General features: G+C 43.6%; 3 protein-coding genes across 4 annotated transcripts; 2 read left to right on the top strand and 1 right to left on the bottom strand.

Moving 5' to 3' along the window:
• The first annotated feature begins 3,842 nt into the window (after positions 1-3,842).
• Positions 3,843-4,458, top strand: LOC120455902. 2 transcript variants are annotated; one of them, XM_039642405.2, is made up of 2 exons: positions 3,843-4,116; positions 4,181-4,458. In XM_039642405.2, exons 1-2 carry the CDS (start codon positions 3,943-3,945, stop codon positions 4,355-4,357), a joined length of 351 nt encoding a protein of 116 aa, XP_039498339.1. In that variant the 5' UTR covers positions 3,843-3,942; the 3' UTR covers positions 4,358-4,458. The 2 variants fall into 2 exon arrangements, with proteins under 2 accessions (XP_039498339.1, XP_039498338.1); XM_039642404.1 differs by having other exon boundaries at positions 3,848-4,458.
• Positions 4,459-6,428: 1,970 nt separating this feature from the next.
• LOC120456941 (putative GPI-anchored protein pfl2) lies at positions 6,429-8,838 on the top strand. The gene has a single exon (XM_039644081.1). It carries the CDS (start codon positions 6,761-6,763, stop codon positions 8,291-8,293), a length of 1,533 nt encoding a protein of 510 aa, XP_039500015.1. The 5' UTR covers positions 6,429-6,760; the 3' UTR covers positions 8,294-8,838.
• A 5,615-nt stretch (positions 8,839-14,453) lies between these two features.
• Positions 14,454-15,335, bottom strand: LOC120456935. The gene has a single exon (XM_039644075.2). It carries the CDS (start codon positions 15,224-15,226, stop codon positions 14,927-14,929), a length of 300 nt encoding a protein of 99 aa, XP_039500009.1. The 5' UTR covers positions 15,227-15,335; the 3' UTR covers positions 14,454-14,926.
• Positions 15,336-17,278: the final 1,943 nt, after the last annotated feature.

The raw sequence follows: 17,278 nt of genomic DNA, 5'->3' as shown, positions 1-17,278 counted from the left end.
TATTACCAACTGCCATACAAACTGCTTCAATGGCATTTTTTCGCCGCTGAAATGCCCCGAAAAACAAATGTGATACATTCAATGTGCATGCAAACAACACATTTGGGCTGGATGGGATGGGCTGTGCTGTGCTGGAGCATGCGGTGCCAAAGTTTCGCATCGAAACATCTTTAAGCGGCGAAACTTTTCTCATAACAGGCGAGCACTCACACTGGCACAACAACAATGGCAATGGCAGCGGTACACGAATATAGCACCACCCTGCCGCACACGCCCTACGGCGAAATCTTATCAAACTGACATCATTTTCATTATGTTTTGCACTTGCACAGCTTCGAAAAATGTGTGTGTGATGTGTGTGTGTGTTTGTGTGTGTGTGTGTGATGTGTGTGTGTGTGTGTGTGTGTGTGCGTGTGTGTGTGTGTGTGTGTGTGTTGGTGCCAGGCTGTGGCAGAGTCCTTTGAGCTCGGGGTCCCCAGTCCTGAGATGGTAATATGTCCTTCTGCTTCACTTTGTTTCTGCCACACTTGGCGCAATAACGCAACAGTTTGCAAACTCACAGCTAGTGTTACAATGGGTAAATATAAAACAAATGGAATTGATATATAGAATTTGAATGTGAGCTTCGATTGAGCTCCTATTCAATTTTGAATACTTGTGCATAAACGTAAGAATGTAACAATCAAGCAGCGAGTTTTTCCCAGTGTATTTTGCGTCAAATTATAGGCAATTCGGTATGGAATCTAAGCACACGCGATACGCATTACACACACATGTGAGCCCGCCTTGAGTGCGTGAGTGCTAATCTGGCTCGCCAATAACTGCAAATTAGATTAGCAACGCCTCGAGGGTGGAGCTGGACTCGAACTCGCTGTTCCTCTCCTCCATCGACAGCTGACCGTCCATATATCCATATCGAAATCGACGTGCAGCCAGCAGCAATCCAGCCACTTGACCATCGCGTGTGGCGTTGATAAATCTCGACCAGCAAGAGGACACGGCGAAACCCGAATGCCCCATGCCAAATCCCCGATCCCCACTCAATCCAATCCAATACAATCCCCGGATGCCAATATGTATTACGACAGGGGGACTGGCCATTTGTTTGGCATCCCATCGCGAGACGAAACTAATAAAAATCATAAAAAGTTTTCCGCTTAGCGTTCCCATTAAGATGCCCCCTCGAAGATTGTTATTATTATTATTTGAATGTGCCTCTGCTCTGTCCTTGTCTCACTTTCACTTCTTCTACCCGCACTTTCACCTAAACGTGCGATAATGTTTCCACACTGAAAATTAACTTAACTACCTACTAAAGAAGGGCAATTCGGGACGAGCTTTAGGAGCCAACTTTGGGATCGTTTTCACCGGCGAAAACTTGGCGGATGGCGAATAGTATGCGTCATGTTTATGATTCGCCTGTATTTGCAAATATTTACCCAATTACATCACGCTTTTATTTAACTTCGCAAAAAACATTTTGTGAGAAAATTATGTGTGCTCGTAAGCCCTAATCGTCTTAGAAAGTGGCAAATAGCTAGTAAAAACGATTCTTAATTTGGATAGAAGCTATCAAAAATAATGCGCTTTAAAATGGAAATTACAAAAAAAATTTGGACTAATTTTACTAAGTTTTGAATGAATAGAAAATATAGTTATGCTAAGGGGTAAGATGGGACAACATTGATGTTATCATTTTTGGGTAGAATCACTTCCAACTTTCGCCCTCACATCGATAACTCACTGTACACTTTATTACCCGTCGCTTTTGAATGGCAAAACTTCCGCTGGTGATGGCGTTTAATGGAATTGCTGACGCCAGCGACGCCGCTTGTCCAATGGACAATGTCCAGTTCCCATATAGTAGTACATAGCACATGGCACTTACTCACCGACCGGCGGGTAAATGACGCCCAGTCACTTATTCGCATCGCTGGCCAGGAGGAAAAGGGGCGAAGGCTATATCGTTGTCCCGCTAATCGTAAAATAAATTATTTTCCATGTGTTCCATGCGCTACTCGCCTGATTCGTAGTCATAATTCTTGCATCACTCCTCTCCCCCACCAAATGGAGTATAAAAGTTTCAGTTAATTGCATGAGTGAGAAAAGAGCACTCGGAAAATGTGTGATAAAGTTATTCAGCCAACTGTCTTAACTGAATATTGTACCCAACATTTCCAACTTATTAACACTGCACTAATATTAAGCTTAAATTGTCTTTTTTCCAGATTTCAATTTTTATCCTTCCGATTTAAGTACTAACGAAGTGTGTACTTTGTTTCCGTGTAATATGATGCGATTTTTAGGGGGATAAACTTTTCCAGCCACAACTGGCTGGCTTTAATTGTTACTAGTCGCATTTGGAGCCCGGCCTAATCACTGGCGCCGGATTAGTCAAACTTGCAGCCACTGGACGTGGGCGGTCGGATAGTTGGGTGGCTGGGTGGTTGGGTAGTTCAGTGGTGTCCAAGTGCTGAAATGTGTAGCGCTTGCCAACGCTGTCAGTCATAATTAACACTCAGCTGCAGCTCCAGCTTTGAGTTTAGTTTTAGCTTTGGAGTCGGAGTTTCAATGGGTGGAAAATAATATGAAACCGAAATGGATGTGAAACAAAAGTTAGCTTCGTTCCAACTGCTCAAAGTTGCTAATCAAGCTTGACAGCTGCTAAGGGGAATATGGAGATCTTGATTGGGTTCCAGTACAAGTCAGCCATGTACAGATGCACTGGGAATATATTTATATACATATATATATTATCAGTTGGCACTCGTATCAAATTATATGCGGCCGAAGGAAATATTTCATAAATTATAAAACCAAAAGGAAGTTACATTCATGCATTAAGTTAGAAGATGCATTTATTTTTTGAGGCAAATTTGATTCCAATTTTTCGCTGTGTACCTCGTACCTGCTGCTGTCAGTTTTCGCAGCATCTGATGGTGTAATTAAGAATGCAACGCACTTTGAGATACATAGAGCAACAGCGGTTTTGCGGATGGTAAACTCATTAGCCACCCCTCGCGGCCAGATAAATGCGATTTGCAATCGCGGAGATTTTAATCGGGTTGCGGTTATTGTGTTATGCCATGCCCAACCATCCAATCCATATCCAACCATCCATTGCACTAAAAATGCTGCTATCTTAAATTCCAAGCGACACGTGCCAGACACAAAAACAGTAACAACAAATTACACTAACAATGATGCGGTGGACCTCCCCCCTTCGAATGCCATGCAAATTTGAAGCGCCTGACGCAGTTCCTTCTTTGTGTCTATGGCGTCATCGGCTCTACTTTGAGTCCCCCGCTTTTGTACTTGATTACCCATACATACACTTTTTCGCAGCATCCGCATCCACACTGCCCCCCATCCACATCCGCAGCGGCAGTAGCAACTTTAACTGTAAATCGATATTCAGACAGTCTGCCTGTCTGCCCCCTGCCAACAATCTTGTCCTGCCCTCCGACCTCTGACTAACTTACTGTCTGAACACCAAAGTCGGTGGTTGCTACTTAAAGATACTTGATGCCTATGCTTATTACGGATTCCTAGAGCAACTAGTCTGTAGTGTTTTTGAAACTCTACTCACTGTTCAATTATGGTAATGTAGAATTGAAGAATTTATTGGTTGCTTTATTTAAAAAGGAAACAAGTATCAGGGTTTGCTACTTAAACAACTATCTGAATAAATTAATTCGAATAGTTACAGTTTAAGGCAGAGTATACTTATTGTAGAACGTTTTTGCCATTTAAACTCGTTTTGAAGAGTTGTCTCTGTAATAAATATTAGAAGTGGAGGAAACAAAATATTTTCTGTCATCATAAATGGTAAGAAAACTTCAGGCGATTTAGAAGTCGTTGCTTTATGTGTCACATTAACACACATTTGTAGTTTTATATTTAGGCCGGAACTCTTTCCGCCCAGAGCCCACAGATCCCAGGATGTTGCACAGCAGCTACAATCGAGCACCGCGTCGTAAACTCATTCCGAATTTGTTCAGCAACATCCTTCAGGTGATCGCCGATGCCGACCATCCGCTGACCGAACCGGAGATCATGGAGGCTGTCGCCGATCGGCTGGATCGCAGCGACGAGGAGCTGAAGCGCCAGATCACGGTAAGCCTTCACGACGCCCTAATCTACGGCTATCTGCGAGTGAAGAACTATCGTTACTCGATAGTTCCAAGTCGCCTGGACCCGGACGAACATCGACACCATAATGAGCCCAGTTCCTCAATCACCGCCGCCCCGGAACATAATCGGGTGCAGGAGAGGATCTCGAGTGGAACTAGTGCTGCCATGGATGACGGGCAGGATCGGGATGAAGAACTTACACCCAAAAGCGCTCAGGCGTTGAAGAGGGTAAATGCTGAGCCGCAAGAGCAAACTAATTGATAAAAGAAATTTCAAATGTAAACTTTTATTAAAATTAACTAAAATTAAATAATACCAACTTAATGGAATGTGCAGGCGGCTTGCTAAGCCAGATGAATTTGTATTTGAGGTAAATGCATTTGCGACTTTGAAGAACACTGTAACGAGCGAATCAACTTGCTGTTGGTAATAAATCCTGCAAGTAATCGCCAATTAGTTTAGCAGATCCTGTGGCCGGTAAGCTAAGTCAGCAAACGACTGCAGGATGGCCTGATGGCCAGTGCGGTCCGTTAAGTCCACTCCTTCCAGCTGATCGACGTGTGGCGAAGGCAATCCCTGAATCTCAGACGACTTGTGTGCCAGCTGCATTGAGGCCAGCAGCTAAACGGGCTAATTGAAATGCAACTCGAAGGCAGAATGCCCGATGCCCCATGACCAAGGCTTGACCAAACCCCTCTGAGGTGTGATGCTGGCATTTGAGAGCCTTAAGCTTGCGGTCATATCAACAAGGATACGTTGACTAAGACGGGCGACCTCAATCGCGTCCTTTGTGTTTGATGTGGTGTCAGCTTCGGGCGCAAATCATTTACCTTCCCCCCCTGATGGTATATACCAATGTGTGTGCAGTACATACATATGTATGCCTCAGTTTGGTTCGATTAGTGATGTGAAAATTATAAGTGAAAATAAACAAACACTAATAAATGAAATATATATTATTACCTAACAATGTTGTATGTGACATTTTGTGATAATTTTTTTTGTCTTTTTCAAATCTATCTATTCTTTCAGCATGCATCATTGTTTTACCATCCCTAGACGAATATGCGGAGCTATTAGTTCTCGACTGAATAAGCGATTGTGTGTGGGCCACTATTTGAGTCCAATGATTGTTGCGACACCAACTAGCATTAAAAGGGTCCAAACAGAATCTGGCCATGGTCCTCGATGCCATCCCCATTAATTCCACGTACCCGAGGGAGGTGGAAGTCACTGCTCTTGGGGTTTAGTCACGCTTATGTCCTTGGCATTACGTCTCTGTCGCACTACCTCCGTTTTCATGTGTGATAATACTTGTTTGGTCTTTGGGAGCTCCGAGCTCGGAGCTTCGAGAGGTCCTAGGTACCTAGGTTCCTAGCCCCGACTACGTTGTTTTCACGCCCGTTGAACGGGGAAAACGAGCGTGAGGCGAGCACATTACAATGATGCAGCACCACCAACTCTTTCTCCAGAACTCCCAACTCCCCCATCTCTTATGCAACTCATTTAGTAACTTGTGTGTGCGAGTGTATGTGTGTACACACACATGTGTGTGTGTGTGTGTGTGCAGAATGCTGTGTCCTCTGGACTCAGTCAACTGGCTTTACTCAGCTAAATTAGATTTTGTGGTGCGTAATTTGAAAATTGTGAAATTACCCAACACTGCGGAGTAGTCGAGAGAAATAATGAAGAAGTGACGTGGCACATTAACACCCAACGATGCTAACTGGTTATTCATTGAGGGTCGCTCACTAATGCCGGATTATCCCCACTGAGCTCTCTCAGAACCCCCAAAAACACACCAAATTGGTGCAATCCAATTGCCAGAGTCCCAAAATACAGAAGAGCAACCCTTGAGCAAGATTGCCTATAATTCAAGAAGGAAATCCAATTCTTGTGATTTTCGCACCTCATCACAAAGACTAAACAAGCCTGGGGGGCTTTCCTTGTTCATTTGTTTATGGCATAACTTTTGGGTCCTCGGTGGCATATTGTTTTACATGTTGCTCTGTTGGATAAACGGATTCGGCTTGTTTTGGCCTGCGGAAAAGTCGTCCTTTTTGGGTCGAAAGCGGCCCAAGCGAAAAACTGGAGCCCCAAAATTGTTATGTTGCTTGAGGTTTTCCGTTTATTTCATTATTTATGTACTGCACATGTCTAGTCCGCGTTTTCCACCGCATAAAGCGATTTTCTTTCACTTTTTGGAAACAGAGAACTTTAAATTTATATAAAATATATTAAAAAAAAAAAAAAGTAATTAGCAAGTAGGCAGAGATTTTTGCGTGTACGTTACTTGACTTAGAGCCTTCTATAGATATACATAACACATACACCCTTCATTTGATCGGCAAAATTTATCTTTCGGCAGCATACTAAAAACTGTTGTAAATTAACGTATCTGTACCGTGTTCTCCTGTTGGGTTATTGGTCCCAAGTGTATAGACTGCCCGTTTTCCGGTTTTCCTCCAGACTGTAAAAAGATAACCACTGAAAAGCCCAACAAAGCCGCTAAAAAAAATATCAAAATAATAACCCCGAGAATTATCATCAGTCCCCGAGCCGCATCAGTAAGCACTGTCCAGTAATTCACGCCTTTGGGAATATCTATCGTGGCAGACGACGAGCAATGGAGAATTTGCAATTAACGCTCGGCGATTTGCCCCAGCAAGTATTGGCTGCACGGCACAGCATGATTCTGGGCCAAAAATTGGCTGGAGCACTTGGTGAGCCACAGCATCACCATCAGCATCACCGCCATCTGAATCACCAGCTGAACCAGCTCAATCAGTTGAGTCACTTGAATCAGTTCCATCAGTTAAATCAATTGAATCAATTGAGTCAGCTACACCAACATCTACACCATCAGCTTAATATCTCCTCGGGCCTGAATTTGAATTTGGGTCTCGGCAATAAGATGCAGTACCTCAGCCACCGAATGCAAATGGGTCTGGGTCTTGATGTGGATCTGGATCTGGGAGTAAATTTGGACATGAATCTGAAGGGCAGTATTACCAATAGTACCAGTAGTACCAGTAGTACCAGTAGTACCAGTAGTACCAGTAGTACCAGTAGTACCAGTAGTACCAGTAGTACCAGTAGTACCACTAGTACCAGCAGCACCAGCAGTACCAGCACGTGCAGCGATCAGGGGCAAGGACATGGATCTGGGATTGGACTTGGTGACCCAAAGCGGACCCAAAGCCAAGTCCACTACGCCCATGACCCTGCCCAGGATAATGTCGATTCACCGAATGTCAAGAGTTGTAATGAATTGAGCAGTCCTCAAATAGAGAGCAATATGAATGAGGCGGATTTCCCAACGGTTTCCGAGTCTTCATCAACGGAGATGGACAAGGGGGAGAAGGATAACGAAAGGGTGCTTAAAGAGAAGGAGGAGGTTAAAGTGGTTAAAGACAAGGAGGATAACGAAGACGTTTTCCAGAAACTGGAGCCGTCTGCATCTATGTTGTTGAAGGCAGCCAACTCTAAGCTAAATGCCAATGCCACTGTTTACACGATGCCTGCTAAAGTAGAGACCCTTTATGACGGACAACTCTTGCCCAAACCGAGTCCCAGTGCAACCTCGCAGGGCACTGGGGACTTTCGCCTCAATGCCGAGGCTGCTGTATTCAAGCCATCTTTGTTGGGCATTGGCTCGTTGGCTTCGCCGGTGTTTTCGCAGCCACTACTTCCAGTGGTTTCGCTACCACTACTTCCGGCGGTATCGCAACAGTTGCTATCGGCCATTTCACAGCCTCTACTGCCGACACCGCATCTGCTGAGCCACGAGTTGTCGGCCCAAGGTTTTCAGCCACTGCAGCGGCTCGGCACTAAGCAAAATGCCTGCTGGCGCAAACAACCGCTTCCGGACCTGTTCAACGCTGTCATCACACTGGTGAGGGAACTCTCGCGATCGGTAAGCTATCCGGAGATCATAAACTCCCTAGCCCAGAGACTCCAGCGACCGGCGGTGGAACTGAAGCGCCATGTACCGCATACGCTGCATGCCGCCGTTAACAATGGTTATTTGAAAAAGGAGGGCAATCGCTATTCCCTGGTCTCTGAAGTGGAACAAGCTGAGATCTGGCGGCGCAACCACGAGGCTGCCATTCGGACTAAGGAGCTAGAGAAGGAGCCATTATCCTGGCGCAAGCGTTAGTGTATGGAAACCCAATCTGCATGCCAGTCTTGTTACAGCACCTGCATGTTTCAACTACGTTTACAGCCTGGCATGTACACGCCGCATGTCGCATCCCGCATCTTCACCATCGCATTTCGTATTCTTCGGCTTTATACATTTTATAATTAAGCTTGCACAGCACTCGCGGCTGTGAGCATGTAGTCCTGTGAGTTGCACAACCCAGAGCCCCGAGTCCTGTGCCGCCGACCAACCCTGCAAATTGGTTTTACTATACGTGACCTATGTCTGCGAAACAGCGATCCGTGTGATCCTCGATGCGTGGCCTGTGCTTAAAGACACGTAATCTTCGATCCGCGATCGACGGCTAGAAAAATAAGTCACGGTGACAAATGTATATATATTGTATACAAGTCCAATGGGGACGGTTTAGTCGATATCCTGCCTCCAGAGGATATTTCGTTGCCTGATGTTCCCTTTTAGCGTTTAAACAATCAAGTTTTTCTGGTTCAGCGCTTTATTATTGCTAGCTATTCGGGTAAATAAAATTTTAGTTATTCATCAAACTTTTATGTTGGGGGGGAAGGGAAACAAATGGTTTCCTCTAATTGGTACATCCAGTTGAAGAATTCGCGTGGACTGCTTACCTAAGACTTAAACAGTTATAAATCAAATATTTACATTTAATTTTACTCTCGCATTTTGTATTTGATTGGCCTGCTGCTGCTCACTGAAATCGTTCAATGGCCATTAAATTTCTGCTTTCAACTTTGTGTTTATTAATTAAGTCAGTCGTCCATCCATCCCTCAGTCAGTCAGGCAGCCATTTAGGCGGTCGACGGTTGTTCCGATCTGTATAGTTAACTAGCTATTGTGTGCAGAGTGGCGAGTATCTAGAGCTCATCATGATTGTTTTGTAATTGGAATGCGACAATGCGAGGCCAACAAGGAGGATGAAGATGGTTGATGGTGAGTGATGGTGGATGGCAGATAGAGAATGCCGTCTCCCTGTATGCAAGGACAATAACAACAGCAGCCACGGCAAGGATGAAAAGCTGTGGGCGCAGGGTGGCAAGGAGGAGAAGGAGGGCGACGAGTGAATGCCAACTCAACTAACAATTTGCTTCAATTATAAAAAGCGTCGCGACAAAGTGGCGCCAAGCAAGCGACGGGTGGGGACGAGTGGGTGGTTGCATTGGGGCATGAATGTGATGCTGTGATGTTGCTTTGGTTGTTGCTTTTGCCTTTGCCTTACTGTTGTTGTTGATGAAATGGGTAAACAGTGGACAGAGTGGCCCGGGGGCACGGCCTGGTAATCAGCATGGCGACGCACTGCTCCTTTGAGCCCTCAACTGCCTCCTTCTCCAAGAGAAGCGGCTCTGTGCTGGCAACTAAAGATCGCAAAAGACTGGAAACCGATATGCATTCAATTTTAGCGTGTACATTTTGTGATTGTAAGTGGGCCCATTAAATGAAAAGGACCAATATTTGACAGATTTTGGAGTGGACAACTCGAAAAATATCTACAATTTAGCTAGAAAATAGTCAAATGGGCAATTCTCTCGAGTAGAGAGAAGAGGAAAGTCAACGACTCTGCGACGCAGCTGCCCTCGACCGGAATGAAAGTGGAACTGGAGCATCGAGGAGCCTCCTCTGACGTCAACCTCAAACCATCCTTGCCAGCTTTGTCTGTGTATATGGTCATCAACTTATTTGCATGCTGCAACTCTGGGCCCTGTCATAATTGTATTTTGTTGCCGCCAGTCAGGGATCAGCACTTCGATATGCCAGGGTCCTGTCCAAAGTTTGTTGCTTCAACGCCATTGCCACCGAACCGAACCTGTTGACTCTTTTTCCGACTGGAGGAGCAGACAGATGACAGCAATACAGAGAGCCAGGAACTTAACGTGCCCAGCAGGGAGATGATTTACTGAGCTCGTGTGATTCATAAATATTTCTTCCCAACGCTGGCTCAGGAATCCCGGTGTCCATTGTCCTTTTGTCCTGTTGTAACCGTGCAGTGAGGGAAAAGACGATAGTTTGGGTAAACAATTAGACCAAAATGCATTTTGGCTGAAAACCACGTTTGAAAATATAGAATTTCTTTCAATGAGGGTACGTAAATAAAAAAAGGTGCTTAGACTTGGATTTGCATAAATCTGCAGAAAAGTAATAAGGATAGTTTTTTCGGTTTATTAGCTTTTTGCCGTTTGCTCTATATATTCGACTGATTTATGGAGTCCCACTCGGAGACTACTGATCTTTTTTATTTATTTCCCCAGCAGTTTTTATAATAAATTAACTGATTTTTTCGCTGTGTAAGAGAAGAGCTTCAATTCACCAAGTTTCATAGCGGCTCCCAGGATGAGCTGAGTGTCATTTGTCATAACATTGCATGAATAGAAGCGTGAACCAAGCGCAGAGGCATGTGTGCGAACGGAGTTGAGTTTAAATGTTAAATAGTTCACAGCCAGCTTGATCCTCCGGCACTTGAGCTGGACTGAGCTCACCATAATGTTGCGTGTCAACGGAATGCTGAAACTGAACTGGAAGCCACGCACACGCAGGGCAGATTAGCCGATGATGCAGCTCCTGGTTGCACTCTAAAGGTATGTATGGTTTGTGGAGCCCATAGAGTACTCGGACCCAACGCATCTGCAGAAAGAACAATGCTCCCTCAGATTGTTGCATTTCAGCCATGCAATCGTGCTCAAAGCCATTGCGTTACTACAGGCTCTACACTGCATGGAATTAATCGAAATGGGGCAGTATAAAAATAGCTTAAGCTTAGAGAAAAATCAAGAAAAAGAATATAGAGAAAATAATACAGTGCAATTAGAAAAGATAATACAAAAAAGGCAACATTTAAAAAAAAGAACAACAAAACCCAAAAATACAAAAAGAAACAGCCAGCTGTAATAACTAATCAAACAAAGCAATAAGGTAGAATTCTTAAGATCTCGGAATAGAATTATACCACCGAAAATGAAACCAGCACCACTTGCTTCCTGCGGATTGACCACCCAATTAGCGAATTAACCCCACAGCCCCACACAGTTAAATACCTATACAATCGGTAATAATAACAATCATTTAATTTCAGGTTAATTGCACATACTTTGGTTTGTGTTGGGCCATAAATTGTGTGCATTCGTCGGTCGCTGCCTGGTGTTTGTGTAATTTATTCGCATATTTCACTGGAGCGCGGAGTGACAGCCTGAAATTATGCTTCAAAATGCCAGGAATGCCTACCTCTTTTTGGGGAGCGGACGTAATAGATGTGGCCCAAGTCAAGACAGAAACAAGGGCAGACATCCAACAGGCGCACACACAAAAACTCTGCGCTAAACGCATTTACGTGTCAGAACTAATTTAATGTGGCGCCCCAGGGTGGACTGAATCGAGTTGAAATGGAACGGAACGGAGTGGAATGGAATGGCGTGGAGTGAAGTGGAGTGGGTGAAATAGAGTGGAGAACCGGAAAAGGAAAACGGAAACGCATACGCAGCGAGCCAGTGGCGCCTGACCATATTTTGCTTATTTATTTGCCTTGCAGTAATGCCCTGACACCACGACACCCGCCCTCGCACATTTCTCACCTAATAAAATTACAATGGCCACACATCCACACACCCCCTGCGATGCACCCTCACATGTTGCTGCTGCCCCGTTGGCTATTCGTTCCTTTTTAATGTAAATTTAATTTCGGTTTTCACATTTTGAGGTTTTTATAGCCGCATGCTGGCATTAGGATGGTACACAGGGAAAAATTGAAGCGATCCATGAACCTTTCTAACAACTTCAAGGATTATTTCAATGATTTGTTTGGTTAGTATTGGTAATTAGGAGTAAAAAACTGTAATTATTTTCGCTTTCTGACCATATTCAGCCAAGTTATACCGAAAATACCAATCGTTTATATTGAAATTTTGGGGAAAATCGATTTTCTGTTTTTTGCGTAAAAATTATAAGTATTTTGATCACAGCATTCGCAATAGTGGTCCAAATATGGAATGTCATACCTCGTTGAGTTCGTAATGTGGTTTCAAAAAAAAAATTTTTTTTTCGCATTTTTTGCTATTTTTGATGATGTTATCATTTAAAAAAAATTCGAAAATTTGACCAAAAATTATTTTAATTTATTTTGGTTGGTTTATGGAATTTTTCTAAATTAAAATTTTTATATTAAAAAATTTAATTTATTTCAAATATTCTATTTTTGTTAATCACTGTAACCTAAAGGTTGAATTTTTCTTCGTGTGCACCGTAGTCCTGTGTTCTGAGTCCTGAACTCCAAGTGAGTGTCCGTGTCCGGGTCCTGTCCTTCCAATTCCTCACCCCCTGGTGTCGTAGTGGTATCCCCGGGGATTCAGGGAAGCATATTCAGCTGCCGTAATGCTTCTTTCATCGCTGCTTCCTTCCACCCATCCCGTGGTCCTGCTCATTCTGCTGCTGCTGCTGTTCTTTTCCTTTGCCCTGTCACTCTGTCATCAGCGTCACATATTGTTCGCCTTTTGTCCTTTCGGGGGAGCGGTAAGGTCGTCCCCCATATGAATATGTCAACTCGATTCCCGGGCGTGTGCTCCGAATCGAGTTCCTGTTTTTTTTTCGCACTTTTTCCCTTTTTTTCTTGCCGCTTCTGTTTCCGCTGCGGCATTGTCCACCCAGTTGAACTGCGATTTCAATTAAACCCCGCGCCAAACCGATGCAATTTCAATTTGATTTTCGGGACATATGCGGGCGCCTAATCGAATAATCCGCAAAACTCCCCCGTGCAGAGCGGTTAACTTTGTTACCTATAAGCAACAAAACACTTGTGCAAAATATCAACTGGATTAGTTTTTATTGGGAAATGACCTCGCAAGTTCAGTGACCGAATCCGGAAACGATTCACACACTGCCATCCTTTTGGAGGAAGTTCACATGGAGGGGTTCGGGAAAAGAGTGAACAAGACCCAAACAAAGTCTGACACTCGACACAAGCTTAATTGCTGGGACCAGAACCCGATGCCCAGCCAGATTCCGAGCCAAATCCTGGGACTCCAACACTGACTGTGAAAAAGCGCCAAGTGCACTCGAGGTAATTTGATTTAATTGTGCGTGCCTGCCAGCAGCAACAACAAAAGCACTTAGCCAACTTGCAACAGCCTGGCAACTCTTGTTCATTCATATGTTTGTGGTCGCCCCTTTCTATACCCTAACAGAGGGAGTAGGTTTACTTTAGCATTGTTTGGATCTGTTTTATATAATCGCACAGTTTGATAGTTGCGGATATCGAATGGAACTTTTTTTACTTTATTGAAAGTTTTAAATAAATAGTAAGCCGTATTATTTTTCTTGCGATATGCTTAAAAATACCTTTAAAGGGAATCCCCTTATGCCACGCTATTTTTTTGCATTGGTGCTCATAAGAAATTTACAAGTGTCGGGTGTTGGCTCCTTTTCCTGGCTTGTGAGTCCCAGGTTAAAGGTTCCAAGTCCAAGTCTGAAGCTCTTGAACTCCGTTCAGCCAGCAATGGCCACTGCCCCTTGAACTTGCTACTTGCAACTTGCAACAGCTTCAAGTTGCAACTGTAAGTCAGCTCGTTGTTTTTCCTCATGTTCGCCATGGTCACCATTGTCGGTGTTTATTAATTGCGGACCAGCTTTTCTTATATTTTTTATTTTATTGCCACTGGTTTCTGGGCTCCTGCATAAATCATCAACGCAATGGTCTTTAATGCATAATTTATGTACCGTTTCAGGATGCTACTCTATCTGCGGTTTTGCTCTTGTTATTTTTTTTGTATTTTTTTTAACATGCTTGGTTTTTAGAGCTAAGGAAATTTATAGCTGACGAGCATTTCCGCTTTCTATTGCACTTAAACGAGCGGATAAAATTATAACGGACAGCCATTACTTCATCAAGAAGCAGCCCGCGTAATCAACTATTTCAATAGAGATAATCATTAAAAAAAGATTTAATTGATTGCTTTAACAAATCTCCCTAGATGGATAGGCTTTAAAACAGCAACTTAGATAAAAATCCAATTCGTTTTAACTATCAGCAATTGCTAGCCAATTGAAAAGGTACATACGCATTTTCCACCCATAAATATTCATAATTCAAAGTTCACAAGGCCATTTTGCATTGGGGACCAAAAATAAACCGGGAAAAGGGGAGAAACGAGATGGAGAAACGTTGGCAACAAAATAAGCACATCCATATATTTTCTCCTCGAAAATTTCACATTACCATCACTCCTTAGAATGTTTGATTTTCACCGCTTAATTTATAATTTAATTGCATATTTGGCGGTGCAATGCAAATATCAATCCCTCTTCAACGCTCTGTGGTTGGATTGCGATGCCACGCATTTCATTTAGATAACCACAAATATTTTCCACAAAACGCGTCTGCCATCTGAGGGCCAATCGGGCGTAAAAATTCGTTGCCAAATGTAAATTAATTGTGCACCTGCACATTAAGACAAATGCGACATGATAATTTGTTAACTTTCCGGTCAAATAATCAAAACACCGGCATTAAGTGTACTTTCGTCGGGTGTAATCAAAGAGGTGTGGCGATTCGTATGGTGTACGTTCTTTTTCGGGGTATTATCTGCCTTATTTGTATAGGTATGTAGGTAGGTAGGTATGGCGGTTTCCCAAAGTTCATCGGTTTGGCGAGGATCCAAGAGTAGACATCAGTTCACCCAGTCGTCTGGATCGCAGCGAAAAGTGGTTACGCTGGCGCTTTAGAATGCCGTATTCGACGCCATCGCGCAGATTAATTTGCACTTGGCGATAGAACTCCGGATCGTTGCGTCGGTACTGTATTCCCAGGACGGAGTTCAGCTCTGTTTCACTCATGGGCCGGTGCGCCTCCTCCAAGACATGTAGTATGGACCTCAAAAGATTGGGGACCAGATTCCGCTGTTGCGGCAGTGTGCGCGTCCTGTAGGTGACGGGCATGTTAGTAAAATTGTTGATATTTTTTTTCTTTTTTCTTTTTGGGAAACCAAATGTAAAAGTGTAGAAAAATTTTGTGACCGACTCGGCGGCCGGCCTCAGTCGTTATGAGCTAGGTGTGGGAACCAAAGTCCCAGCTACCTGTGACAGTAAAAGGCAACGCCAACTTTATGCATTTTCAGCCTGCTACGATCCTTGCTTTTTGCATTTTGCATCCTTGCCGCAGCGTTACTTCCTTATGGCCAATTAATCAGAAGGCGGCTGTGGCGGGTTGAACTTAAATGACTTCGAGGCATAAAAACGAAAACTGCTATAACAAAGGGAGCAGCCAGAAAAGCAACAAAGAGCATTAAACACTGCAACCATAGAAATGCTGATGCAAATGCGTGCTCGAATAAATTGAAATTTCCATTAAAGAACCTTGGTTTGCAGCTAAACGAGTATGTAACTCGTATGTTGTTACAGCTTGATTTAACGTTATAAATATGTATATGTATATGTATATATTTATATTAATCTTTGGATGCAACCATTTTCCGAGTGTAGTCAGGAAGCGAAGGGCCCACAAACATCAAGTGACATTCGAGCAGAGACAAAAAGTCATTATCACGGCGACGTCGGGCCGTTCTCATCTCCACATCTCCGCATTTCCACCACCCGTGCCCCCCTTTCTTGGCCATATATATACATATATGTATGCCCAGATCCACTTCGCAATCGCATTCGCATTCGCCTCATGTTCAGCATATGGAGCACGTGGTTTGGAGTCATAGTCATCGCCTTAGTCGCCGTCGTCTTTGTCGCCATGTTTTTTGCCTTTTCCGGCATTTTGTTTACGGTTCCGTTTTGTTTTTGTGCTTTCACCTAGTATTTGTGGAGCTCAGGAGTGCATCGAAGGGATCTGTGCAATTTGAGTTATTGGTTGCTAGAGTAAAATATAATAAACACAAATCGGTATCATGACAGTTTTAAGTTTGTAACAAAATCATACACGATATATTTGCTAATATGTTTCACTGTATATAACTGTAGTATTTAGTAGTAACTCTTTGTTCTAGGCACTAGGTATCGTCTAGTCCAAACACCAATAGAATGACTTTCTTATTTGTTTTATTTTGCGTAGAGTTTTCTGCGCTCCCCAGCGTACGCGGATTTTCTTTCAAGATGGAGTTGGCAGACGGCTGTTTTCCCTGAATGATTTTCACTTGTTTGTTCTTGTTGTGTCCTCGTTGTCTGCTTTGTTCGGTTGTTCGGCTGGCCTAAGAGAAAGCCGACCCTGTTTTGCAGGACCTCCGTCCGGGATACATATACATACATATATCCCCCAGTATTTCTCAGGGTCCCCCTTCATCAGGAGCAGCCGCCAAGTGCAATTGTCATAAAGTGTCATTGGCTGACGTCGCGTCCTCGCGTCCTTTGTGCAGTTGTTGGTGCGGTGAATCAACTTAAATGAGTATCCGCTTTGTAACTACAAGTGCGTGGCTTCGTTTTGTTCCCTTTTAGCTAACATCTTTTAGCCAACAACCGGCGGGGAAAATAGAAAGAATGAGTTAGAAGCCGGCCAATTGGCTTTGTGTGCGATTTAGCTTTGTTTTGGACCCCAGGTCTAGGTCTGGGACTAGAACTCGACTGAAGGATAAAGGATTTGGGATAGAGGATGGCGGATGGCGGATGGCGGAAAAAAACTGTAGACAAAAGGCTCCCATTTCAGTGAAAGCAATTGAACGAAAGAAGCCCCCAAGTCTTAATCCAAAACAACCGAAAAACTGTTTGAATAAACCTTTTTTAAGTACAGATATTTACAATTACAATAAAATTTTTAACCCAATAAATTAAATACAAATTATATGGACTGTATAAGTTACTGTACGTTTCACGTCTGCAAATCAGCACTTATGAGCTTAAACGCATCTGTTGAAACCCCTCCACTTACAAATATATTTTACAACATTTTGGGGCAAGCACAACTGTACTTCTGGCATCTATGCAAAAGCGTGGGATAGCGAATGGAAAAGTGATTTATGTAGTAACACTGCCGCATCGCACGGGTGGGTG

The sequence above is a fragment of the Drosophila santomea genome, chromosome X (genome assembly GCF_016746245.2).
Source record: "Drosophila santomea strain STO CAGO 1482 chromosome X, Prin_Dsan_1.1, whole genome shotgun sequence".
Taxonomy (NCBI): Eukaryota; Metazoa; Arthropoda; class Insecta; order Diptera; family Drosophilidae; genus Drosophila; species Drosophila santomea.
Note: the sequence above shows the minus strand (reverse complement) of the source record. Positions and strands in the feature narration are given on the sequence as shown.

Bases quoted from the DNA above. Each gene is read 5' to 3' on its own strand.
- LOC120455902 (XM_039642404.1), top strand. From the start codon at position 3,943: ATGTTGCACAGCAGCTACAATCGAGCACCGCGTCGTAAACTCATTCCG.
- LOC120456941 (XM_039644081.1), top strand. From the start codon at position 6,761: ATGGAGAATTTGCAATTAACGCTCGGCGATTTGCCCCAGCAAGTATTG.
- LOC120456935 (XM_039644075.2), bottom strand. From the start codon at position 15,226: ATGCCCGTCACCTACAGGACGCGCACACTGCCGCAACAGCGGAATCTG.